This window comes from Nomascus leucogenys, chromosome 23, assembly GCF_006542625.1.
Source record: "Nomascus leucogenys isolate Asia chromosome 23, Asia_NLE_v1, whole genome shotgun sequence".
In the NCBI taxonomy this organism is placed as follows: Eukaryota; Metazoa; Chordata; class Mammalia; order Primates; family Hylobatidae; genus Nomascus; species Nomascus leucogenys.
In genome coordinates this window covers 30,260,344-30,287,921 of record NC_044403.1, presented here as the reverse complement: position 1 = coordinate 30,287,921, position 27,578 = coordinate 30,260,344, and the positions used below count along the sequence as shown (strand labels likewise).

The 27,578-nt window shown below is 49.8% G+C and overlaps 1 protein-coding gene across 3 annotated transcripts in view; it reads left to right on the top strand.

Annotated features, from left to right (window-relative positions):
- Positions 1–27,578, top strand: part of CACNA1C (calcium voltage-gated channel subunit alpha1 C) — a 636,647-nt gene that overhangs the window by 369,413 nt on the left and 239,656 nt on the right. For all 3 annotated transcript variants that reach the window (XM_030804511.1, XM_030804510.1, XM_030804512.1), the window contains exons 4-5: positions 17,774–17,913; positions 26,263–26,402. In XM_030804511.1, coding sequence (XP_030660371.1) covers positions 17,774–17,913; positions 26,263–26,402 — 280 coding nt within the window. The remainder of the gene's footprint in view (positions 1–17,773; positions 17,914–26,262; positions 26,403–27,578) is intronic.

The window sequence follows — 27,578 nt, the reverse complement described above, 5'->3', positions numbered from 1 at the left end:
TCTGGGAGTCTGACCCTCTCCTCCCACCCACCCCACTCTCTTGCTACTTTGGGAATTAGTGGCCGGGGCTAAGGGAGTTGGAGCAAGGCCAGGGCTGGGAGATACAGGTGCAAGTCTAGATAATGGAGTAATCATCTGTGCTGGATGGTGGATCAGAAAAGGCTTACGTGCAATCTTCTTTTTAAAAAATGGAGGGTGTAAATAAGCATCATTACCATGTTACTGATAGTATTTGGTTCTGTGGCCTTAAGCAGGTCCTTCCCCATCTTTGTGCCTTACTGTCTTCATCTGGACAACTAAAGCCTTGGACCAGATGAGCTTCCATATCCCTTCCAGCTAGAATGCTTGCTGTGCACCACAAAGCCTGTTAGTCTTCTGCAGCCTTCCAGGTGAACCACCAGGAAGGAATTGGAGACTGAAGAGGGCAAACAAACCAGACACTGAGGCTGTGATGAGGGGAAGTCTCCCTTTAGAGACTAACCCTGTGCCACTTAGGCAGTGACAGTCCCCTTCCACAGCAACCCATGCCAGAGGAGCCTGGCTGCCGGAATGAGGCTCCTGTTCCACACATTGGACGTGTGTGCTGATGACTCTGCACCATATGGTAAGGGTGTCCGGGCTGCCGCTGGTGGGCATTTTATTTCCTTGTCTGTTGGTTTTAAGGAGCCTGGATAGATGCTGCCCTGTGCCTGTCTCAGCACAGGAAGCAGAGCTGAGCAACAGAGACGAAAGGCATACAGAGGCCACGGAGGCATCCAGCCTTGTGTAGCTGGTGTACCTGGGGCCATGGGTGGTCCTACTCAGGGGCAGTCCCTCTTGTGGGGCCACAGACCTGGAGCAGTCTTAGCCTGGGTAAGCCCAGGTGCAGGAGAGAGGAGGGAAGTTTGGCTAAGACAACAGAAGCCCTGCAGTGCCCTGGACCCATGCCTGCTTTGATAAATAGCCCTTCTCTGCCTCCATTCATCTATCCACCCACCCATTCACTCACTCATTCATTCTTTCATCCATTCACCCACCCATTTATCCATGTATTTCTTTGCTCTCTTCTCATTCATGAATGTGAGGACACCTCGTGGCATCAAGTGCTGTTGGTCATCAAAGGGACCTTGGAGGAGATGTGCTCTAACTCTCTCTGAGGCTCAGTCCCTCCATTGCCTACAGACAGCCCTTCCTTCTTGGGGAACTCCAAGTCTAGAAATTCTTTCTTGAGACAAGATCGGCCTCCCTCTCATTCCCACTGCTTAGTCCTGCTGACTTCCTTCTCCCTTCCAGAGCCACATGGACCAAGCCTGATCTTTTCAAGGGACAGCCCTTGAGCCCAGTATTTCCCCAGGTGTGGAATAGGCCCTTTGCATGGCTGGGGAGATAATTTGGGGTAGTACGTGGACATTTTTAGTAGTTATTTTTACTGTTACCCTTATCATAGCAAGCAGTAATAGTAGTGCTCTGATTTAAAAAGAAAAAGTTCCCTTTCCAAATTTTTATGTAAGAAAAAAGTGAGTTGATTTAATGAAAAAATGAGGAAAAACACTATGCATACATGCATATGGCAAGGGCTCCGATGGTCCTGGGGGATGCTTCACTGGGCACTCTCACCTGTGCTCCCTTCCTGCACCTGCTCCCTCTGTTCCCCTTGCTTCACACTCTTCTTTGATTGTGGATTTCACATAACTATCTGTATAGGTTGTTTGTCAAGCCCACCTGTCAGGCCTGACCCCCCATGTGTAATCCCCACATACATCTCCGCAGGAAGGCTGTCACCTCTCTTCATCATGTCATGTCTGAAGTGAGCTTCTCAGACACCCTGGAATTCTGGAACCACTAGGGATTGGGGAAAGGGACATTTCTTAAGTATTTCCTATTTAATGTGTTCAGTTCACATTTTCCCTTTAGTCCTAAAAGAGTCTCTGCAACAAGATATTCTCTCCATTTTATAACCAAAGAAATGGAGACACAGGAAGGTTAAATCATGTGTCCAAGCTGCAATGGTTGTGGAAGAGCTAAAATTGTAAACTTGATTTGTCTCCTTGCAGCGCCGTGGACGTCCCACTACACTGGGATGCCTTCTAGCTGCATGCACGAAGGGGAGTGGGGATTACCCAGCCAAATTTGCTTTCGTGGATAAAGAAACTGCAGTCTGGCAAGTTTGCATGGCATGTCCAAGTCCCCTGGGGTCACTGGCCAGCCCACATTTTGGACTCTTTTCTGTGAGCCTTTCATTCTTCCAGCCGTTCTGAATGAAGTCTGAAGGCCACGTTTGATAGTCCCCGTCAGGCCATAACTCTGTCTTTTCTCTTCCTCTTCTCCCTGTGTTTGATTCAGACTGTCATTACCTCATTCCCGGACCATGGCAGAGGTCTCCCCACTTCAGTCTAGTTCATCTAAAGATTGCTTTTCATATTTATTTCCTAAAACATAGCTTGGCACATATCACCCTTTGATCATGAACCGTCATCATCCCAAGTCAATGTGGACTTTAAGTCCCAGATACAAAATCCTGGGTAGGGAGTGTAGACTCTTCCTGCGATCCTGGAGGCTGGCTGGAGTTTAGACCTCATCTGCCTGTGCAGAGGCTTTCGCCCACTGTGCAGACACTCCAGCAAACGGGCTGCTGCTTGTTTCCCCCGAGGATCTTGTGTTTCTCATGTGGAGGTCACCGACCTTGACCAGGACCCCAATGTGCAGCTCCTCCCCTGCCACCTTCAGGCCTCGCTGCCACCACACATCCTGACCACCAGCCCCAGCAATCGCCTTTTCTCCAAATCCTTAAACTGCTGATTACCGGCAGGGCTCATGTGGCAGGTTACACACATAATCTGTGTTGTAATTTGTCCATGGTGTGTGTCCTTCCTGCCCACTTGCCTGGACTGTGCACCCCGAAGGGCAGGAGAAGCATCTCCTGCCCTTTGTAACAGTCCTTCATTCCAGTGCCCTCAGGGTGGGCCCTCAGCACAGGCCGTCCATGTTGAGGATACTAAGGTGTCCTGGTGGGTGCTGCTCATTTGAATTCGCATAGTCGGGGCAGGGGGAAGGGTTGCCCAGAAAGAAGGGTGGCTTCTGCAGCACCCCTGGATTTGCACCCCGAGTGCTGGGAGACAGGCAGCCTGAGAGGTGAAAGCATGTTGTCAACCATGACATGCTGCAGACGCCGGAGGGAGGCCGTGGCTGGGACATGGAGCTTGATGGCACTCGGTGCCCTTCAACTTCTACTCTGGAGGACTCTGTGAGCCTCAGTGCCCAGCACTATACAATGCACTGTGGATAGCAGAGGAAAATCTGTCCTCAGAGTGCTCCTGCTCATGAAGCAGGAGCGATGTCTTGCAGGCTTGCTGAATGGGACAGCCTGGAAAGCAGGCCATAGTGCCATGTACCAATATCCCAAACGAGCAGTGGACAGACTGGCCAGGAGGCTGCAGAACCACAGGAAAAGGAGACCGAGAGGCCGGACAAGCCAAAGCGCCCTCCCAGCAGAGGAAGAGTCCAGCTGGCCTGGCTGTGAGAGCTTCCCAGGCAAGGGGCTGCAGGGGCAGTGATGGAGATGGGTGGTCAGGGAGGCAACTTCTCCACCAGAGCAGTGAGAGTCGGGAGAAGACAAGATATGTAGGTGGGGAGGGAAGGATTTAAGCAGAGAAGCTGGGGCCTGATGAACTACTAATTGGGAACCCTTATAAGTTCTTGAGTTAGGGAAGTGGCATGTTCAAAGTGAGACTCCGGAAAGTTCCTTGTCAGAAATTCACTGCTCAGAAATTCCTTCATCCCTTGAAGGTAGGAAGAAGCCACCACTAGGGAGGGAAATACTGGGTCTGCATCCCTGTGTCCTCCAGCTGTAGATCTGAGGCTTTTGAAGGGGCCTCTTCTCGGCCTCCTCACCCCGGCCTCTCTGCGAGCTGTAACGTTACTGCCTCCCTCCCACAGCCTCATCCTCTGCTCCACAGCTCTCTGCTGTAACAAGAGGCTAAGCACAGAATTACATGGGCTACCTCGCCTGCGGGTTTAGGCTGATCTCTGTAGATCTAGTCTGAGACCATAGTTTGAACTAAGCATCTCTCACACAGGCTGGGAGCTAACAGGGAGTCAGAGCAGCATTTGTCTTCCAGTATCTGCACGCTACTGCCTTTTCCACCCAGGCAGGACCAAGCTGAGCTTTAATATGCCCAAATGGCTGATAAGGGGTGGAAGCACTGAGCACCCTTGCAGAGACAGCAAATGAGCCCATCAATAGAGCTGCTTTCAGAAGCAAGTACTAGAAAATTCAACTCAGAATGACTTTCACAATAAGGAAATTTTATCTCACATACAGGAAGCCCCAAATTAAGGTGGCACTGAAGTTGGTTCAACTGCTTCCCCCAGGACCTCAGTTTTTCCCACCTTTTCTCTTTGCCCACCCTCAGCATGTTGCTCTTGCCGTCAGTTAGCAGTCCTCATGGTCCCCAGATGGCTGCCACAGTTCCAGACTTCACATACAGACATGGATGTTTCCCGTTCAATGAGAGATCATAGTGCTTTTGTGCTGATATGCCTCTTTCTCTCTTTGAATCAATGAGAAAATTTCCCTTCATGCCACGTTGGCAGGGTTGGGTCTAAGGCCACTTTTGAAGCCAATGGATGGAGAAGAGAAAAGGGATAAAGTCAGCTTTAGCTGGGTTAGACCAGTGGTGGGTTCATAGCCAGCAGTGCTCCTCATGAGGTGGTGACCAAATCTGACAGGCAGTGGGAAGAAAGTGTGTGGTGGGGGGAGGGGGAGGGCCTGTGCAACAGCTAGCACATGACTCAAAAATCAGGCATTCAGTGTAGCCCCAACACACTTCCCATTCTGACAGCTGTGCCACGTAAAGGGGGTTCTGAGGTGGTTGGGAGGTGAGCTGATGGAGTCCAGCTTTCTCTCTAATCACAAACAATGGGAAAAAAACATTAAACTCAACATTCTGGCTCTACCACCTACTAGCAGTAAGGCTTTGTGGAAGATTACCTAAGCCCTCTGATCTGTTTGCTCATCTGTATATTGGAGATAGTTTTTATCTATCATGCAGAGTTACTGTTAGGATTAGAACAGAAATGTCCAGGCTCAGACTGTTGTTAATGGCAGCTATGGTGGAGATAGGGGATAAGGAAATGGTGGTAATGGTGGTGATGGGAGAGCTGGTGATGGTGGTGGCAATGATGGTGATGGTAGAGGTAGTTGGGATGGTGGTAATGGGGCTGGTGGTAATGGTGATAGTGGAGATGGTAGTGGTGGTGATGGTGGTAGTGATGGTGGTGGTAATGGTGGTGATAGTGGTGATGATGGTGATAGTAGAGGTAGTAGTAGGGATGGTGGTAATGGTGATAGTGGAGATGGTAGTGGTGGTGGCAGTGGAGTGGTTGTGGTGGTGATGGTTGGGATGGTGGTGATAATGATGGCGATGGTGATGGTGGTGGTGGTAATAGTAGCAGTATGATGGTAGTGTATTGGGGAACCTGCCCCGATAGTCACGTAGGTTCTTTTCTATTTTCCCTAAGCATCGGCCAGCTTGAGAAATAAAGGGACAGAGTACAAAAGAGAGAAATTTTAAAACTGGGCGTCCGGGGGAGACATCACATGTCGGTAGGTTCCGTGATGCCCCACAAGCCGCAAAAACCAGCAAGTTTTTATTAGGGATTTTCAAAAGGGGAGGGAGTGTGCGAATAGGTGTGGGTCACAGACATCAAGTACTTCACAAAGTAATAGAATATCACAAGGCAAATGGAGGCAGGGCGAGATCACAGGACCACAGGACCGGGTGAAATTAAAATTGCTAATGAAGTTTCGGGCATCATTATCATTGATAACATCTTATCAGGAGACAGGGTTTTGAGAGCAACCTGTCTGACCAAAATTTATTAGGTGGGAATTTCCTCTTCCTAATAAGCCTGGGAGCGCTATGGGAGACTGGGTTCTATTTCACCCCTACAGTCTACAGACCATAAAAAACGGCTGCACCCAGGGGGACCGTCTATAGACCTATACCCCCATGCGCGTATTCTCTTTCCTAGGGATGTTCCTTGCTGAGAAAAAGAATTCAGCGACGTTTCTCCCATTTGCTTTTGAAAGAAGAGAAATATGGCTCTGTTCCACCTGGCTCACCGGCAGTCAGAGTTTAAGGTTATCTCTCTTATTCCCTGAACAATTGCTGTTATCCTGTTCTTTTTTCAAGGTGCCCAGATTTCATATTTGTTCAAACACACATACTCTACAATTTGTGCAGTTACCGCAATTATCACATGGTCCTGAGGTGACATACATCTTCCTCAGCTGACAGGATTAAGAGATTAAAGTAAAGACAGGCATAGGAAATCGCAAGGGTATTGATTGGGGAAGTGAGAAGTGTCCATGAAATCTTCACAATTTGTGATTAGAGATTGCAGTAAAGACAGGCATAAGAAATTCTAAAAGTATTAATTTGGGGAACTAATAAATGTCCATGAAATCTTCATAATCCACGTTCTTCTGCCATGGCTTCAGCCGGTCCCTCCGTTTGGGGTCCCTGACTTCCCGCAACATCTCTCCCTTTCTTTTTATGTAAATGTGCCATGGCAATGAAGGCTTGTTCATTCTCTCGATGTTGGCACAGGATTCTTTGACTGGTCCGGCACACTAAAAATAAGCCGATTAAACAGAGAAACATAATTCCAAAATTTGCTACAGTGGAGCCCCCAGTAGACCCATTTGGGGTCCCTGACTTCCCGCAACAGTAGTGGTGGTGAGGGTGGTGGTGATGGTAGTGATGGTGGTGGTAATGGTGGTGGTGGTGGCCATGATGGTGATAGTACAAGTAGAGGGGATGGTGGTAGTGGAGATGGTGGTGATGGTGGTGGAGGTGGTGGTGGTAGTGGTGATGGTGGGGATGGTGATGATAATGATGGTGATGGTGGTGGTGGTAATGATAGTGGTGATGATGGTGGCAGTCATGGTGGTGGTGATGATGGTGGAAGGAGGTGATGTTGGAAGGAGGTGATGTTGGAAGGAGGTGATGGCGGAAGGAGGTGATGGCGGAAGGAGGTGATGGCGGAAGGAGGTGATGGCGGAAGGAGGTGATGGCGGAAGGAGGTGATGTCGGATGGAGGTGATGGCGGAAGGAGGTGATGGCGGAAGGAGGTGATGTCGGATGGAGGTGATGGCGGAAGGAGGTGATGGCGGAAGGAGGTGATGGCGGATGGAGGTGATGGCGGATGGAGGTGATGGCGGATGGAGGTGATGGCAGAAGGTGGTGATGTTGGAAGGAGGTGATGGCGGAAGGAGGTGATGTTGGTGGTGGACATGGCAGGCAGATGGGGGTTGAGAAGTCCAGAGCAGGGTGGCCACTGAGCTGCATCTTGGAGGGGTAGGAGTTCTTGGAAGTGGAGAAAGGGGCAGGGATGGGAAGGGCATGAAGAAGAAAGCTGCCAGAAACAGCCTGCCTGGTTTGGGTGTGGTGAGCCTTTGGTGTGGCTGGAACACAGAATGTGGCTAGGTGATGGGGAGGGTCAGACTGTGATAGACCTTGAACCATGCTAAGGAGGCTAGATCCCATTTAAGGGCAGAAGGGAGCCATTGAAGGCTTTTGAGCAGTCAAACTGCCTAGGTGTCAATGAGCCTGGTTAGGAAGCTCTTTTAATATCCAAACAACCCATGATGGGGGCCTGAGTGGGGAGAGGCCATGGGGTGAGGCAGAAAGACAGGGTCTTTTTCCCTGGGCCAGGTGTTGGTCTAACTCCAGAAATAAGGTGGGCAGTTAGTAGAGAGTTTTCAGGCCACTGCTGTACTTTTTCCCCATTTGGGAAATTACATGCTAGCCCACAGGTCACTAAGCAAATAAATGCCCATTGTCCCCAAGAGTAATTCAGCCCTGATTGGTAATATCTGTCACCCTCTCCACTCCATTGCCCCCAAAGAAGAGGTAATCACCATGAGCACAGTGAGCTCCTTGGAGAGTTTGGGGCTGTGGCCACGCTCTGACACACAGCCGCCCAATGACAGAACAAGTAGCTTTATGAGGACATGACAGCCTTGGGACAGAGGAGGTCGGTGGAGAAGGGGCTCCTGCCCTGGGCAGGTGGCTGGCCTGGGTGACATTTGGGCTTCCTCTCAACTTCAAGAGGGTGACACAGGCGGCAGTCTGGCAAAGGTCGATCATGCCCTCTGTACTGTTCAAACACTGGACACCAAACAAAGAAATCAAATGCCCATGCCTGCCCTGTAGGTTGCAGTTGGAAAAACATGGGCCATGAGGAGGACACTGGGGTGTGCAAATCTCCCGTATTGGCTTCTCATCCCCAGGCCTGCCTGTGAGAGGTCAGCACAGACACATATCTGGGCCGGGGCAGGGAAGTGAAGAGCCCAAGAGGCGTGCACAGGGCTAGCGTCAGACAATGAGGCAGCTTTCGGCACCCTGGATCTGAGCACCCACACCCACGTGCTGGGGCAGAGAGGAAGGCAGGCCCACACCCATGTGCTGGGGCAGGGAGGAAGGCATACACGCAAGAAACTGATAGGCAAATAAGCCATTTCAACTTGACATCGTGGGCAAGTACAGAGAAACAGATAAGTTTAAGAAGGGTTTTTTTTGTTTGTTTGTTTGTTTGTTTTTTAACTGAGCTACTGTAAAACCAATGAAACTAGCATGCTTTTTAATTCACCCAGCCTCAGTTGCTGCTTGCCCTCAATAAATAGGTGCATTATTCTCTTCAAGGCTGCTTTGCTGTTAGGCTATTACTGGTTTTCCCTGTCCTTCTGCTTTACAAGAATGTCCTAAGTGTAAGCCCAGACCATTTGGAGCAGCAGGCACCTTCTAGCCTTCTAGAAGGCCCTCAGCAGGACCTGCCCGCAGGACTGTGAAATCACAGCATTGCCCCACCTCCCTGCCCAGCCCTTCTTCCCAATCTAGGCGCACCCTGTGCATCTGTCCGCTGCCCCACTACAAAAGGCTGTGCTGTCAAACATTTAAGATCCAGAAGAGTGCTTCTTTTTTTGTTGTGGTAAAATATATATAACACAATTTACCATTCTAACCATTTTTAAGTGTGAAATTCAGTGGCATTAATCACACCCACAATGTTGTGCAACCATCACCACCATTTCCGAAGTTTTTCATCTCCTCAAACAGGAACTCCGTACCTGTTAAGCAGTAATTCCCATTCCTCCCTCCCCCAGCCCCTCGTAACCCGTACCCTACCGTGTGTCTCTGTGAATTTGCCTACTCTAGATCTTTCATGTAAGTGGGATCATACAGTATTTGTCCTATTGTGTCTGGCTTCTTTTGCTTAGCACAGTGTTTTCACAGCTCGTCCATGCTGTAGCATGTGTGGGAATGTGTAGGCACCACATTTTGTTTATCCATTTCTGTCAGTGGAAGGAAGGCTTCTTCATGGCTGAATCTCAGGCATAGGTGGAGATCCCAGGAGGAGGAGGCCTTCAGTGTGGGAGGCCTGCTGCCCACCCCTCCAGCCATACCTGGCAAGCAGGCTTTTACCTGCCCAGCAGCTCCTGTTGGGCACAGTAACCCAGGGGTTTCAGACAGTCCATGGATGGAGACGGCCATGCTTCAGCAGAAGGAATGCCAGACCAGCCATGGAGAAACCCTCATGCCCCTCACACAGGCGAGACGTGTGTCCTTGAATCAACTCCCTCACCTCCGTATCCCAAGGAGTTTGGGATGGGTGTCCTGGTTTTTCTCCCAGCCTATTACATTCTCCAACTCATTGATGTCCTGAGACGGCAATGCGGCAAGTGGTGCAAAGTGCTGCAGCTCTCAGGAAGTATTTCTGGTGTGCTGGATGAATACGTGGGAGAAGAATGAGGTAGTGAGAGCTAAGGGGTTGTGCTTCCTTCGTCTCTCAGACAGAGAATAGGCAGGAACTGCATGTAGAGTCAGGCTGATTAGTATTCAAGTTCTGAAACAACCTGAGATACAACGTGCTGCTTGAGGTATTATTATTGTGTTGTCTTTTGCACCTTGTACTGAGATGGAATTGCATAACTGGGCTTCTCATCAATTCTGTTTGGTGGAGAATTCTTGCTGGCTTCCATAAGTACATTTACATAAATCTAGGTGGGCACACACAGGCTGTCTTGGTATGAGTTCTCACACCCTGGGTCTGTCACCTAGTGGATGTAGCCATACAGTGTTCAGCACAGGTGGGTGGGCATCCCCCAGATCTACTGTGCACATGGGAATAGACATTTCAGTCTCTCCAGACTGTCCTGGTCCCAAGTGATCTACCCTGGCATGGCTTCTGCTCACAAGGAGTCTGTGTTCCTCTAAAGCACAAATATTAATAATCTCATTAATGGAGGGTGTTTTATTATAAAGTCTGTTTGTATTCATGGTGATCCTCAGAACAACGAGGAGAGGAAGTAAAGAAGAGGAGCACTTTATTCTGTCCCATGTCCTAAAATCTTGCTGTGCCTTCAGCAGAAATGCACACAAACCAGGGCCTGGCAGTCTCCCTCGCCATAGCATCTTGGAGGGATTTTGGAAGTTAGCTACCGCTTTGGAAGTGGTATTCAAAGTTCAAAGAAAAATGAAAAAAACACTGATCCCTCTTCTCAAATCTCATGCAGAACGCAGCACATAAAGGCAGTAAAAGTCTTCCGGACTGGTCAGTAATAGGTAGCTGCTGCTGCTTTTTGTGTGTCCACACTCTGTCATATTGGCTCCCTGGACCCTGTTCAACTGTGTTAGGACCCTTGGACACTCAGCATGTGGGATTATGGCATTGCTCTGGTTCAAGAGGGGATAGGGAGTCGAAGCCTCCTTACTTAGCCTTCCCCTTGCCTGTACCTGTCCTGAAGCCCTCTGTGGAGGCCTAGAGCTCTTTGCAGCACTGTAATTTTCTTAAGTCCCTTTGCACATGAGAAAATAGACCCAGAGAAGTAGAGTGACGTGTCCAAGGACATGCAGCCAATTGATGCCAGAATCGAAATTATTACCATCATTCAAAGACTTCTCATCAGTAAAGACTCATCATTATTATTCTCATTCTTGAGTCTTTGTCCTCAAGAAGCTTATAATGTAGTTGAAAAGAGTGGTAATATATACATGAGAAGATAAATGGAAAACTAGGATAGCCTGTATACATCAGTGTCTAATTAGCTCCACAAGTGTTTAGAAGCCATCATGATTCCTGGAACTGGGGCTGTCTCTCCACTGACCTCTTCTAAATATTTCAGACATGAGTGTGGCCATGGACCCCCAGTTGCCAGTAGGAGATCTAAGAAATGAACAGGGAGAGAAGGAAGAAAGGGAGAAGAAGATGGAACTAGGAAGCAAAGGAAAAGTGGAATTGAAGAGAAAGTGATAGGAAGAAGACAGGAGCTATCTATGGGCAAAGTCATCAGCCTGCCTCAAGGCTGGCAGGGATCCACCCACTGTCGGAGGAGCAGGGTCCTCCAGGAGCACCGGGGAATCCCTTCCAGCCTGTGTTAGGCCATTGTTGCACTGCTATGAAGAACTGCCTGAGACTGGGTAATGTATAAGAAAAGAGGTTTAATTGGCTCATGGTTCTGTGGGCTGTACAGGAAGCATAGTGCCATCTGCTTCTGCGGAGGCCTCAGGAAGCTTCCAATCATGTCAGAAGGCACAGGGGGAGCAGGCACATCACATGGTGAGAACAGAGCAAGAGCGAGAATGGAGCAGGGAGGTGCTACACATTTTTAAATGATCAGATCTGATAGGAATGCAGAGAGCTCACTTATCACCAAGGGAATGGGCTAAGCCATTCATAAGGGATCCATCCCCATCACCCAAACACCTCCAACCCTAAGGATTACAATTGAACATGAGATCTAGGTGAGGTTATGTTCAAATGATATTCTGCTCTTTCCTTCTCCCAAATCTCATGTCCTCATGTTGCAAAATACAATCATCCCTTCTCAATGGTTCCCCCAAAGTCTTAAGTCATTCAGCATTAACTCAAAAGTCCAAAGGCTCATCTGAAGTAGCAGGGCTGGAGGGCCTGGCAGGAGCAAGATGGAAGGCAAATCCCTTCCACCTATGTATGGGCTTGTAAAATCAAAAGCAAGTTAGTTACTTACAAGATACAATGGGAATATAGGCATTGGGTAAACTTTCCTGTTCTAAAAGGGAGAAATTGGTCAAAAGAAAGGGGTCACAGTCCCCAGGCAAGTTCAAAACCCAGTAGGGCAGTCATTAAAGAGCCAGAATGATCTGCTTTGATTCTGTGTCCCACATCCAGGGCACACTGGTGTGAGGGGTGGGCTCCCAAGGCCTTGGTGGGTACAGCCCATTTGCAGCTTTTAAAGTCTGGGTGCTTCCATGCTATTGGTCTGGGGTTCATTCTCTCTTCTGCAGTTGTTCACACCTCCTCTACACTATCCAACCTTAACACTGAACAGTAGGAATGGGAGTCTTTGTCTGTTCCACTTGGCTTCCAAAGTTTCCCAGTTCCCAAGATCAACAAAAGGGCCGGTTTGCATGCTGAAAATTTGGTGCTTTCTCAATGAGCTCTGTGACCACCCAGGACTCAGGAGGGCGCACAGGCCTCTGGCTTCAGAATTCAGGCATGAGGAGGGCCACAGAATTGTATATTCATGGAACCAGAGGCACTTGGGGCATCCACGAGAACAGTCTTTGACCAACTTTTTCTTTTCTTCACTCCATTCGTACTCGCCCTTAGATGTTTCTTTGACAGCACAACATATGTTTTGAAGGAATTAACCAAGCTGTTTTGCTTGTTTATGTTTTTTGTTGTTTTTTTTTTTAAAGTAATTCTAGAAGGGCAGTCATGCCTCTAAGGTCAGAGTGAATAACGCTGCTTGTTGCAACATTTAGTCAGCACACGCACACACACACTGCACACACATGCTACACAGTGACTGTATCCCAGATTTTTCAACAATAGGCAGCTGTCCTTCTCTGGATTCCTGTTCAGACCCCTTCTTACTGGCTTCCTGGGCCCTTCTAGTTCTATCTCAGACCCTTAAACAATCAGGCATGAGGATTGTGAAACCGGCCATGTCTCTGGGGATAAGCGGGACCAGTGAACTGCGTTTCTCCGGTACCCTGGCAGGCGAGACGGGTTGAACGGACCTTTGGCTTGAAGGTCAGAAAGTCTGGTTTCCTGTCCTCTATGCATTTCTCCCTGGCTTCAGTATCTTGTCAGTATCCTAATTTTTCAGGTGAGGAGGTTAATTAGATAACCTTTAAGTTTCTTTCTCTCCCAGACTGGTCCTGTAACTTCTACTTGAGATAAATTCGCATAATGTGAAGGGGCTTTCTTGGGGATGAGGTTTCTGATGGGATGCACATCCTGATGGGGGTTTGTAGTGGCTGTTCCGTACTGATTTGGAGCCCAGCCTCTGCCCTTTTCTCTTTAATCTGCACACTCTCCTCTTTCAGCCAAACCCCTGCAAGATGAACTCTGCTCTGGGCCCCACCTCTGTAGGTCTGATCCCCAGTATCTCCAATTCAGCAAGTTCATAACTCATGTCTCTACCTTCCTCCAAAACCCCTCTTCCTCTTCTTGAAGTCCCCTGCTGCAGTGAGAGGCATCACCATCCACACAGTCACCCAAATTAGAAACCTCAGGGAGGGGGCATTGCACATCTCTGCACTGCCTCTTCCCTCAACCCCTACGTACAACCAGAAAACAAAGCACATGCTTTCTCCTCTCAGATCCACCTACGTCTCACCAATCCCACTGTCTGTACCTTGGCTCCAGCCTCCATGATCTCTGCATGGGTCACTCCCCTACCCTTAACCCCATCACTCATTCTCCAGCCAGTGCCAGATTGCAGGGCATATCTCACCAGGCCATTCCCATTCTCCTCAGAATGGAATCCAAGCATCCAGGCATAGCCACAAATTTCCTGGTCATCACGCTCCTGCCGGCCCTCCAGCCCTGCTACTTCATCACCCTCACTCCAGCCAAGTCAAATATTTGCATAGCAGAGCTGTCCATACGTCCCATCTTCTTAGTTCACTCTCCACCTGCAATGCCTGACCCTCTCCACATTCCCTACTCCCTACCCCCAGCCCCTAACCTTCTTCACCTGGACAACTTTTCATCCTTCGAGATTCAGCTTGAAGATTCTTACTTTGGGAAGTCCATCCATAGCCAGCTGTGCTTGCCTGCAGAATGCCATGTCCTAATTGTATTGCAATCATCTGTCCATTTGCCCTGCCTTGTACCAGTACATCCTTGAGGTCTGTTTCTGAGACTTTTTTTCTCAAGTCTCCAAGCACCCAACACTTACGTAAACATGTTTATGAATGCTCAAGTTAAAGTTGGATTGAATGATCACTGTCAAGTGGGACAGGTCCCTCTGGGTCTCCACATGTTCTATGCCAGGATGCAGGACAAATGTTACATGGCATGGATCAAAGAATAGGCTTTTTTGGGAAAATTTGCAAAGGCCAAAGGTCAACAAGAGAAGTCACATCCCCCAACCCTTCCATCTCAAAAAGCGATATGCCAGGTCCAGGATGCTGCTGGCCCTGCAGTAAGCCTGTACCCAAGTGGAGGGCCCTCACCACACCCCACAACCCATGGCTCTCTCTTTTTATAGGGCAATTAAGCAAGAAAAAGCCTGTCAATGAGGGAATAAGCAGACTGCTTGGTACCAGGCGGTCTGGACTAGGGGTGCCAGTTGTTTATAGGAGTTGTCTGGGAATGCCAGTTTCCCAGCATATAGGGCCCTCAGAGCCTTCAGGATATTGCTGCTCTCTCTGCCAGGGGGAAGAGGGGCTCTGTGCTTGAGTGCTACCTCTTCTGGAGGGCTCATTATCTAGACAACACAGAGGGAGATACAGGGTCACTTTTTGACAATGCAACTCGTTGTGCCACACTGATCATGAATGACTAAGGGGACAGATGGGTGGATGGATGGGTGGGTAAGTGGGTGGATGGTGGGTGAGTGGATGAGTAGATGGATGATCAGATAGATGAATGAGTGAGTGGCTGAATGGATGAATGGGTAGATGGATAGATGGATAGATAAATGTATAGGTAGGTGGATGCATGGATGGATGGATGGATATATGTAGGTGGGTGGATGGATGGATGGATGGGTAGGTGGGTGGATAGATGGATAGTTGAATAAATGGATAGGTGGGTGGATGGATGGATGGGTGAGTGGGTGGATGTATAGATGGGTGGTTGGATGGTGGGTGGGTGTATATATGTATGTATGTGTGTGGGTGGGTGGGTGGATGGATGGATGGATGGATGGGTGGATGGATAGGTGGGTGGGTGGATGGATGAGTGGGTGGTTGGATGGATAGAAGAATGGGTGAATGGATGGGTGGGTGCGCAGACTGACGGATGGGCGCATCAGTGGGTGAATGGATGGACGGATGGATGGATGGGCAGGTAGGTGAATGGGTGGATGAATGGATGAGTGGATAGTGCATAGGTGGGTGAATGGATGGATGGATGAACGGGTGGGTGGCTGGCTGGATAGGTGGTGAGTGGGTGGGTAGGTGGATAGATGAATGGATGGGTGATGGGTGGAAAGATAGATGAATGGATGGGTGAATGGGTGAATAGGTGGATTGATGGGTGGATGGACAGGTGAGTGAATGGACGGATGAATGGATGAGTAGTGAGTGGGTGGGTGGGTGGGTGAATTGATGAATGGATGGGTGAGTGCATGGAAAGATGGATGAATAGAGGGGTGAATGGGCACATGGATGGATGGATGGATGAATTGGTGGGTGGGTGGGTGGATGGATGGGTGGGCAGGTGAATGAAAGTGTGAAAGCAACTAGCACATATGAAAGCACCTGACACCTAATGGATACCCAACTTGTGTGTTTCCCTTTCGTTTTCTTGCTTTCCCATCTCAGCTTCAACTTTCTGGGAATATAGAAAGAGATGACCCTGTCATCTAGTGGCAGACATGAAAGCTCTGAACCATCATGGGTTGGGGTTGAGGAGACGGGCTGAGTGGCTGTGTGACAGCTCCACTATTCCCATTCCCACAAACATCCTCAGGTTCCCCTGTGCTGTGTTGTCTCATGTTTTCTCCTTCAACATTGCCCTCATGTACATTTTAACCCAACATCACCTGACTTTAGAAGATTGGAGCTTCCCACGTACTGTGATTTGTTCCTGGTTCACAACCCCAAGGCAGCTGCCTCCCTAAACCAATTTTATGGCACAAAAATGGGCAGGAAGAGAAGGACGAATCTGCCTCTGAGATGCTGATTAAGTCTGACCCCTGCACTCCTTTCCCACTGCTGCTGCGTGATCTGGGCCTTCATCAGCATATGAGCTGGTGGTTCTTCCGGGTACCTCAGAAACACCTAGAAATTGTCTACAATGCGCATTTCCAAGCTTCATAGCCAGAAGATCTGTTTCAGTAGGTCTGGGTAGGGCCCAGCATTCTACAATTTTTAATTTTGCATCCTCAAACTGCTTCACAGTGAGGCTAGCACTCCCTACATGTGCAGGGGATTGTGATGGAGTGAATGGGAGCCCAGGGTACTGATACGGCCTGATGGCTCCCTGCAGAGCTTTCCATCTGGCCCCACTCCCGATGGCCCTGCCTTGGAGGACCCTCCCAGCTGGCCAGGCAGGAGGAGGTGGGCCTTTGTGGGCAACACCCCTCCTCCAGAATGTGGGTGAGCCTGGAGCACCCCCTCACCACTGCTCCCACATGCACAAACCAGAGCTCCCTCTGACTCGCAGAGGAGGGGAAAATGGGTCTAGGGGTTCTGAGCCAAGTGCCCACTTGGGGCTGTGGACAGGCCCGCCCCACTCTGGAGGGCCTGTGCCCGAATGCAATGTGGACAAGTGTTTCGTGGTTCCAGTGAGGGATGGCTGAGGCTTCTGCAGAGGCGAGCAGTGGAGCATGAAGGCATCCAGGCAGCCTTTGCCTGGTGGGGGCCATTAAGGCTCTGCACTTGGGATGGGGGTATGGGAGAAAGCAATTAGTGGCGAGGGAAGTACATGAATCAGCACAGAGTCGGCTCGCTCTAATTGAGCCAACAAGTTTGTCCTGTTTGCTCTGGGCTCCCAGGGATGGGAGCTGCATCCTTAAATGCAAAGCCCTTCTTCAAGGTGGCAGGGGAGGAAGAAGACTGTCTTCTGCCCTCGAGGAAAGAGAGGGGCTCTTTCCATTCTCCACCCCCACCCAGTGCCTGCCTCCATCCTCAAAATGCTGATTTTCTCTGCTGAAATGTTCAATGTCTTTGGACAGAAGGTTTTATTTTCTCAAGAAAGAGATTTCACATTTCTGGATCGGTGTATGTGAGCAGGTTGCCTCTGTCTGGGCTGCTCTTAAGGGATCTTCACTGTCTCCATTTCTTTGTGGCTGCATTTTTGCTCTGTCATTTGGAGAAACTCAGCGAGTACCCTCCCAAGACCAAGTCTGCTGTCTTCAGGGCTTGTTCCTGCAGAATCAGAGCGTGGTTTTCCAGGAGCTGTGCTTTATCCCCTTCTCTTTTGGCCCTGACATTGTTTCCCTTTAGATGGAGACATTATGAATTCTCTTCTGGGAGGGCACAATAAAATGTCAACTGATTAACTAAATAAAATATTTCAAAAAATATGAAATTTTTCCACTAGTCTAATATTTACATGTTAATGGGGGAACTTTGACGCCAAAAAAAAATCCTGTAATGCCCAGTAGCTTGGTGCTGTTATGGTAGAGCGGGTTGTGGAGTTGCTAATGTTGCCTGGGTGTCCCCGCTTGGTTCCACCACAGAGGGGGCAGCATTGTCTTCCACCTACTTGTGACATCTGCTGGTTCCAAACTTTCCAAATCCCCAAACTAATGACTTATTTTTCTCTGTTTTCTATTTTTGTTTCCTAGGAACGAGTGGAATATCTCTTTCTCATAATTTTTACGGTGGAAGCGTTTTTAAAAGTCATCGCCTATGGACTCCTCTTTCACCCCAATGCCTACCTCCGCAACGGCTGGAACCTACTAGATTTTATAATTGTGGTTGTGGGGTAAGTATCACTGCCTATCTCTTTCCCTTTATCTTACCAGTGTTGCGGGACTTTTCCTTAAGTTAGCTGAAGACAGGGTCGTTGTCATACGGCCACAAAGATTTAGGCTCGCAGATGATCTAGAGAGTGAGAAAAATGAGATTTAGTTTGCTAAAAGGAACAGAAAGGGAAAGAGAGACTCAGCAAGTGAGAGAATGTGCTTCCTGCCCATGGGCTTCCCACCTCGCAGGTTGAATCCAAGGTTCTACCCAGGAAAAGGAGGGGTCAGGCTTCTCCCTGCTGCAGTCGGTGGCGTGAACTTCTGTGGTTCCACCCCAGTGTGCACTCCTCCCAGCGTGCAGGCTGGCTGGAGTTTCTCTGGGGACCCCTCCCCACCTCGCTGTCTCACCAGTACATCCCTCTTCTTCCTTCTGTATTCTCTCTTTTCAATTTGGTCCTAACTGCTGGGCTTCAGGCAAGAAGAAAGGATCCGTGAAAATCACTTTGAATTCAGACTTCCCCAGAGGGACAGGGGCTATGACCCAAGAGCACCCCTCTCCACCACTCCCACACAGGCGGTTGGACCTGAGTGCTCCTGATGGAACCCAGGCTGCTCTGTGCTGCTATAGGATATCCCCCTGCTTGAGGACTTCCGTGTCATCTCAGACCACATCTGGCCCCGCAGTTCCTCTGACAGTTTCCCTGCTGTATCACTGAGCACGTTTGGGGCAGCTCATCCGTGAGCATGCAGTCTGCAGGTGTGGGGTGAGGGTGGGGCACACACAGGCTGTGCCTGTGCTCTGGACTGGTACAGAGGCCTCATCCCCATTCTCACTCTACAGGGGGCCTGGTTCTGTGGCCCCAGGAAACCAGACTGCTCAAGACAGGTGGGTGAGAAGGAAACAGGGAACTATGAAAGGCAAAGATGACAGGTAACCAAACCCCAGTCAAATGCAGCTTCCCCCAGACACTCTGCTCCACTGTAGCATAAGATAAGGTAGAGTCAGTCTAGGCTTTCAAAACAGCAATGCAAAGAATCTTAAATAAAACGTAGATGAGATCTCCTTATAAATAAGTTAGTAACCTCACGAAAAGAATCTCCATAAATTATTTGTACCTAATAGGCCTACATACACTGGTGAAGTGTAAGTTATTAAAATGCAGGTGAGGTCGGGCGTGGTGGCTCATGCCTGTAATCCCAGCACTTTGGGAGGCCAAGGCGGGTGGATCACGAGGTCAGGAGATCGAGGCCATCCTGGCTAACACGGTGAAACCCCATCTCTACTAAAAATACAAAAACTTAGCCAGGCGAGGTGGCGGGCACCTGTAGACCCAGCTACTCGGGAGGCTGAGGCAGGAGAGTGGTGTGAACCTAGGAGGCAGAGCTTGCAGTGAGCCAAGATCATGCCACTGCATTCCAGCCTGGGGGACAGAGCGAGACTCCATCTCAAAAAAAAAAAAAAAAAGCAGGTGATGAAGTTCCATCAACACATGTGTCTTATAATAGGAGGGAGCCCATTGCAGCAGATTTTACCTCAAGAAGAAGCTGGTTCCTTTGGGCTAATCCCTTGTTACTCTGAGCCCAGTGAGTGCTCAAGTGGCCGCCGCCTTGGACTCTCCCTCTCTTGAAGTCCTGGCAGTCTGCAGAGTCAAGGTCAGAATGTTAGGAGCTCTTTATCCCAGAGGCCTATTTTTGGAGGATCCTTTTGTACCATCCAGGAGGAGACACAGCCATTGTGGGCGTCTCCAGAGCACCCGCCGTTCGCCATCTTGTGAGAGTGCCTGGTCTTTACTGCGGGAAATAACGCAGGAGGACATCGAGATCATTTGCAAGTTATTTCCTCATCTCTGGCCATCTGGATGGCTCATAGGTTGCTTGGAACCACGCTAGGGTTGTTGTTGTCGTTGCCTTATTTTGCCTGGCCAATGAATGACGCACTTTGGCCACATGAACCTCAGGAATATTTGAGTGAGACGAGGTGCACTAAGGTTATTAGCATCATTAGCCAGGTCTAGCTCTGGCTCGTAGCACTCGGGGTGTGCATGCAGCTATAGGGGAGATTTTGCTGCTTCTGCTCATGCCAGAATAAACAAAGAGTGGCTAAACGCACGCCTTGAATAACTCAGTAAACCATAGCAAAAGTCCTTAAGGTGGACTTAGTCCTTAAGGTGGGTTGTTCCAAATGCCCCTGAATCCTTTTTAGAATTTGGCATCTTTCTCAAGGCCTCAGTCTGCTGGGAGCCTTTTGCGCATGCATAGAAAAGAGCCTTGGGAATGATAAGAGCAGATGCTTCTGGGGCCAGTGGAGGGATGAGGGTGACTTGCAGGGACAAATTTTGTTTAGGCAAAATTTTGGAATTTTGAAGTGAGTTGGAGTTGATTATATGTGCTTTGCCCCATATGTGGTCTTAATTAAATCATGAGTCGGGGGAGCAGAGACAAGAAATACAGGGTGAGTAGGCACCAAACAGGAGCCCTGGGAGGGAGGGGCCCTGCCTGGGTTGACAGGGAGGCAGTGCAGTGGTGCATCTCTGGCCCACGCCTGGTGCCTCACCTGCAGCCTGTCTGGACCCGGCTTCATCCCTTAGACTCCTCCCCACAACCACAGGGGGCCAGGCTTTTTTGTGGGGTCAGCCCAGATTCCAGTCACACCTCCCTAGGGCCTAGGCTGATGAAGAGAGGGAGGCATCCAGTTGTGTGCTCCTGTTTCTAAGCCACAGAGGTTATGATGCCAGCAGTTGCCCAGCTCGTGGCTGGTCTTGCACTGGGACATATTTGGCACCTAGTCTCGCTTCTCCTAAGGGCTCTTCATCCTGTCTAAATCAGCCCATCCTTGTAACAATCCCCCATCGCTGGAGGGTGCAGCTTACCACCTCTCTTCAGCTCACCTCCTTTTTCTGCTTCCTTTGCAATATTAAGTGGGTAACCCTTTGCTTCCCTGTGTCTCTTGGAAAGTATCTGCTATCCTTGGCCCCTCCTCTGTAGCTGTAGGGGGAGGTTTCTTCTGGCCTCCTACAAAGCTAGGGGAGCCTAACTCGCCCTGGAGAAAGGTGGACCTGCTTGCCTACTGCCTGAGTGCCAGGCTGAGAGCCTCATCTCTGCATTGCTATTCTGATGGCACATGACACATGGCATTTCTTTCCTTCCTAAAGCAGAGGCCTCTTGGTGATGGGATTGCTGAATAAACACGGAGAGACTGTGGTGACCTCAGATCCACCTGCCCCTACCCAGGGACCATGGAATCCTCAGTGGATCCTCAGGAGGTTCCATGCCAGCTAGTGAGGCTTTGTTGCATCCCTACCTCCCTAGCAGGGTGGAGGCCCTGCCTTTCCCATTCTCTGGGCCTCACGATCATTCTACAGCCTCATAGTCCTTTTATTCCAAAAGGTCCACTGCCTGGCTACAGATCTGCCAAACACACCTCCCAGAGCAATCCTTCGGCCAGGCATCCACGTCAGAGCCCAACCCTTAGGGACCAGTGGGCACCAAGCAGTGGTTTTGCCTTTAGAACATCTCATTGAGGAGAAATACACCAGCCATTCCTACGCCTATGTTTGAATTTTCTACCCTTTCAGAATTAAAAGCAGATACTTAATAAAGAGTCCCAACTTGAGGCGGGAGTTAAAGGCAAGTTGTCTAACCTCCACTCCCTTCACTGAATAGTACTTTGTGAACAGCTTTTACTCCGATAAGCATATTGCTTTCTTGCAGGAAATACTGGCAACAAAATCTGCTTTGCATTTGGAACGTTGTTTGACAAATTTGCAAACTGGTCATCACTTCCTCAGGTTTCAGTGGTCTAGGCTTCAGTGGAAAGAACATTTCCTTTGCGGAGAAAGCAGCCCACTCCCCCATCCTGGCCACTTCTGCCTGGGATTCAAGGCCTCACCAGCTCACATAGGGAGCCATCAAGTTGCCAGGCTGAGAGACACTGCAGATACAGCCTGGACAGGGTTCTCAAACTTCATTCGGCTGCAGAACCCACTGTTGAGGGTCTCGCTCAGAGGTCCAAGACACAGACCAGATAGAAGGGAAGCTCGTCTGGACTAGAGGAGCCAGAACGCCAGTCACTCAGCCAGTCAGTGCCTGGGGGCCTCCATGGAGCGTTTCTAGACCAATCCCCTCATGGCTCAGCCCTGGCTGGCCCTGAACTTCTGCTAATGCGTCTGGCTAATCCCCCAGCTGCAGCTTCCCATTTCTAGATCCAGTTACCTGGGGCATAAGTCACTTAAGAGCTCAAGCCTATTGCTCCTGAATGAAAGCTGCCCTGGTTCATAGTTCAGATCTGATATGGAGACCCACTCCTAATACCTGGGCTCCCTCCTTGATCCCAGACCCCTCTGTTGAAGAAACACGACCCAGCGTGTAGTGCACTCTATGGCAATGAATCTGTAGCATCCTCTGGGTATAAAGGACAGAAATCACCCTGCACGCCGTTTCCCCTATTTTTCTCGGTTGCCACGAAAAGCCCAAAATTATTGAGTCATCTCTCATCACCCGGACTCCTGTTCCCATGTGGCTCTGTGCATCCTCTGATCTAATCCCTCCTTTCTCACCACCCCACTGCGGAAACCTTCCCACTGTGCCCTCCCATCCCCATAGTCCCTCGCCTGTTCAGGGTCAGCCAGCTTTTCTGTAAGGGCCAGATGCTGGTTTTCATCTTTGTGGGCCATGCAGTCTCTGTTCCAGCTACTCCACCCTGCCCAGCAGCAGGACAAGAGTGGTATCTCCATGACTGGGTGTAACTGAATTCCAACAAAACTTTACAAAACAGGTGGCCCAGTTCTCAGCTTCCTTTCTGGTGACTTCCTGATTCTCCCCTGAGGGCACAGCTTTCTCTGCTGTCTCTCAGCAGGCGGCCACTTCCTCTCCCAGAAGGCTCCTTCCACTGCACCAGGTTGCCAGGTCTAAGGGGGCCCTGCCAGCTCCTGATTTCTGCTCCACTGCACCCACCCCCCTCCCTGGAGCCCTCCAGTTTTGACGTTTGTGTCATAGATCCTCTATGCCTTCTCTTTACTGCAGCCTTCTGCAGACCTTTGAGTCACCCCTCCTTGTGCCTTGAGGACACGAGCTCTTGGCTCACTCTACCTCACTCCAACACTCACTTCTCCACCTTCCTGCAGTAGCTTCTTGGTTCCTGGATATCTGGCTTCTGGAGAGCCTATCTCAGTAGGCTCACTCCCATGGTTATAAGCCAATATCCTTGTCACCACTGATAACACCTCCCCCATAATCCCTAATCTAACATCCTACTCTCTAACCAGCACCACCGTCTTTCCGGTCTGCTCCCTCTCTCACGCTGACTCCCACGATCCCTTCGTCCCACTGCACTCTTCGTCCCTGCCACCACGTCCACCCTCCTTCCAGCCAGCTCAGATGCCATGTGCCACTGCTTCCCTCGCTCACTTGCATTTATGCTCAGCATTCTTAGTCTTCTGTCTGTTTATCTTGCACACCTGGAAAAACACCAACCCTAATCAAGGCCAACCAGAGATCTGCTTGGTACCTGGAAAGGGTCAAGAAATCTGCAAAGTTGAGCAGAGTCTCACTTTACACTCATGACCTCTGACCTCGGGTAGGCCCTCGGTGATACCTGAGGGCCCTCCTGCTTTGTCCGCACTCCATTCGCCCTTCTGCTTTCTGAGATAATTCTTTCAGCACCCTTGCCTCTCTCTTCACACTTCCCATCTCCTTCCCCTTTCACATTTTTGGCTGATGGCCCCGTTCCCCTGTTCCCTGAGAAAGATGCAATCAGCAGGAAACTTTCATATATTCCCACAACCACGTGTCTATGCCGACAGTGCGCCTTCTCACTGAACCACGACACACGGCGCTGCCCCTGCGCAGGTGGACACCCTTCGTGTGCACCCATCCCCTTCTTGCCAGTGAAGGAGCTCCGTCCTTCCAGCAATGGTTCCCTCTCGCTTCTATGTCATCACATTTTCTGCCTCTGTTAGATGATTCCCATCACATAGAAAACTGCTGTCGTATCTCCCATTCAGAAACAAAACCCTCTTGACTCCACTCCTACTTCTAGTAACCCCCTTTTATTCTCTGCTCATTTAGAGCAAAATTCCTCAAAAGACTTGTCTATACAGTAGCCACATGTGGCCATTCAGCACTTGAAATGTGGCTAATCTGAATTGCAATAATAATAATTATAAATATAAAACATACAGCATATTTCAAAGATTTAGTACAAAACAAGGAAGGACAAATGTCTCATGAATGATTTTTTATATTTATTACATGTTGAGATGATAATATTTTGGCTCTGTTGGGTGAAATAAAATCTGTGACCACTGTTAATTTCACCTGTTTTTACTTTTTAATGTGGCTCCTAGCAAAGGTAAATTATACATGCAGCCCACACTTGTGGCTTGCATCATATTTCTGTTGGCTAGGGCTGTCTATCCTCACGGCCTCCCACTCCTCCCATGCTCTCTTGAACCTATGTCTGCTAGGCATTTGTCCACATCGCTGCACCAACACAGATGCCTTCAAGGTCTGAATGGTCTTGGTGTTGCTAAACCCAATGGTCGGTGTCCAGCCATGTCTCTGCAGCATGTGACACCACCGCCTGTTCACTGACCACTCTCTTCGTCGGGTGCCGTTCTCTCCATATCCCTGCTCTGCAAGCCATCCCTCATCAGTCTCTCTTGTTGCTTTCTCCTCTCTTGACCCCTCAATGTGGGAGCACTGCAGCGTTGGGTCCTTTCACATCCTCACCTTCTGCATTGGCCTCCTAGGTAGTCACATATGATTTGACTTTAAATATGAACTATACAACTGCTGCGCTTTTGTCTGTAGCTTGGATCTCCCCACTGACCTCCAGACACAGTAGAACCAACTCAAGACATGCATTCGATGTCCAAGCAACAACTCAAACTTCAAGAAGTTCTCAGCAGAACGCTTGATGTCCATTCCACCATATCTCATCATTCCTGTTGCTCACGCCCAAACTGTTGGAATCTCCTCTGATTCCCCCTCTCTTTCTCACACCTCACATCTAGTCCATCAGCCAGTCCCACCAGCTTTATCTTAAGGTAAATCTGGTATCTAACTTCTTCTCACTACCTCCAACACCACCACTTGTTCTGAGCTACCAGTGTCTCGCGCCTGGGTGACTGCAGCAGCTGGTCTCTGGCCTCGCCCCCGACAGGGGAGTCTCCCACAACAGCAGAATGATTCTTTTAGACCTGTAGTTAGATCATGTCACTCTCCTGCTCAAAGTCCCCCAATGGCTTCTGTCTCAGAGAGGATACCAGCACCTGGTGGGGTTCCCTGTTTCCTCTCCAACTTCCTCTCCCACAGTTCTCCCTTTCCCTGGCCTGCTCCAGCCACACTGGTCGCTGTTGTTCCTTTAACGCACACCCTGCCCCTCCCTTGGGCCCCTGGCTCACCTGCTTCCTCTGCCTGGAACAGTCTCCAGGTAGTGAAGTGGGTCCCGCCCTCACTTCCCATAGGCCTCTGCTCAAGTGTCACCTGCAGGGAGTTCTTTGTGCAGACCTCTCAGGTGGGAAGGAAGGCGGCCCTCACCCTGTCTCTGCAGAGCCCTTCCCGGCTCCTCCTCCTCAGCACTCATCACTCTAAGCTGCAGTGTCTGTTTACTGATTGCTCAGTCTGTCTCCCTGCTAGAATGTAAGTTCCATGAGGGGAAGGGCTTTGTGCATTTTGCTATAGCCCCAGTGTCTAGAACAGTGCCCGGCACACCGCAGGTGTTCTTGTTTGTTGGAGGAGTGAGTATGCCAGCTCAGACCTAAAGTGGCAAGGCTGAAAGCCCTGCGTCTCAGTTACATGCATGTGTAGTTTTACCCCACTGGAGACCTTCTTGTTTAACCACTCAACCATTCATTCATTTGTGCAGCATGCACCTCCTGAGCGGCCACCAAGGCCAGCACAAAGGAGATTTCCATGGGCCAGGAACAAGTCAAAGAGAGGAGGTCTCTAGAAGGAAGGAGGTGGGGAAACAGAGCACATGGTTGCTGGCACCCCTGGGAGGGGCGCTAGGATACGGTGGAGAAGCCGGAGGGCTCCTCAAGGAGATATGGACTGACGACAGACTTCACCTGCTTCCCACGTTTGTCCAGTGCTTGTCCAGCTCCTGCCTTTATGATGGCAGAGGGCCCGCCCCTCAGCTCGCTCAGGCCTCCCTGGGCCATGGTGGCACCCTGGGCATGGCCACCACCCACACTGAGGGGATGTCAGCTTACAACCACCCACAGACTCCATACACACCCACAATGCCCGCCCCTGGGCTGGAGACGCCTGCGCAATCTGCCTTTCCGGGCTGTATCCAGAGGTCAGAGCCCCAGCTGGGCAAAAAACACCCCAGTCCTGACAGTCCTTCTCTCTTTCCTCTCTTCTAGGCTTTTTAGTGCAATTTTAGAACAAGCAACCAAAGCAGACGGGGCAAACGCTCTCGGAGGGAAAGGGGCCGGATTTGATGTGAAGGCGCTGAGGGCCTTCCGCGTGCTGCGCCCCCTGCGGCTGGTGTCCGGAGTCCCAAGTAAGTGAAGCCTGTTCTTGTGTACAGTGTTATCTCCTCACCACTTTCTGCTGTCCTTTGTTGAATTGCCAAGAACACTCTGCAAAGGGACCTGATTCCATGTAAGTGGAAGGGTTTTTGTTTTTGTTTTAAAATGAGTTCCTTTGATCTGAAGAACCCAACTCTGATGTAAGTACCTTAAAACGCACTGTGGTCCCAGCTCCTGGAAACTCCTGGAGAAAGTTCACAGCAGTCACTCTGCCACATGAATACTACATAAAAGAAGTAATCCCATGGCCACCTGAGCCACCCTGGAGGCCCTGGCATGGGGATTTAAATACGTTTTGCAGCAGAAGAGCCAAGTGGCTAATCCCCGAGGCTCCAGAGCACTTTAGCTAATGAGATTCTCTCTACTTTCTGTATTTTTCCAAAGAACAATCAGGAAAGCATCAGTGGATATTCCAAAAGTTCCGTTTTGACCTTTCTCCCAGCCCTCTTCTCCCTTCCTGTCAAATGGGGCAGCCCGGGCCTCAGGAGCCCTACTGGGGACACCACGCCTATCATTGTGAGAACTGATTTTTCCCAAAGAGAGGAGGGTATTCCCCTCTCATCAGAATCAGGGGAAGAGTTTGGAGAGGTATTGCCTATCCGGATGTCAGTCACATGGACAACGCCTCTTCTGCCTCTTCTCCAGAAGCCTGGCCCATTATGGATGCACCCCAGGTACTGAACACGGTGGCTTCAGGCCCCCTGGGAAGGCACAAGCAAACCCCAGCCCAAGGTGCTCCTGGGAGCTCAGTCCACTTTAGAACTCCTCCTGCTCTTCCCTCTTCAGTTTGTGGTATCTGAGAACAATTCTGGACTCATTTGCTTAAATTTTGCTTTCAGTTCAGCTCTAGTAGATTTGGCCCATGACTCAAGATGTAGGAGACCCCTCAGACTAGGCTAGGATCAGATGAGTTTGGAGACAGGGTGAGGGACAGGAAGACAGAGGACCTCCGAATGCACAGCCTCTCCTACCCATGCCATGCACGGAGCCCTTGGTTACCGCTGTGCTGCTGAGTGGTATCGTTTGGAGTCATGAAACCGTGGACATGTGAGGGACTTTATATGAACCCGTTTACTTTTTGTCCATGCACGGAACAGTGAAAAGATCTTCCTGTGACTTTAATTAACTAGCAATAGAGCCAAGACTAG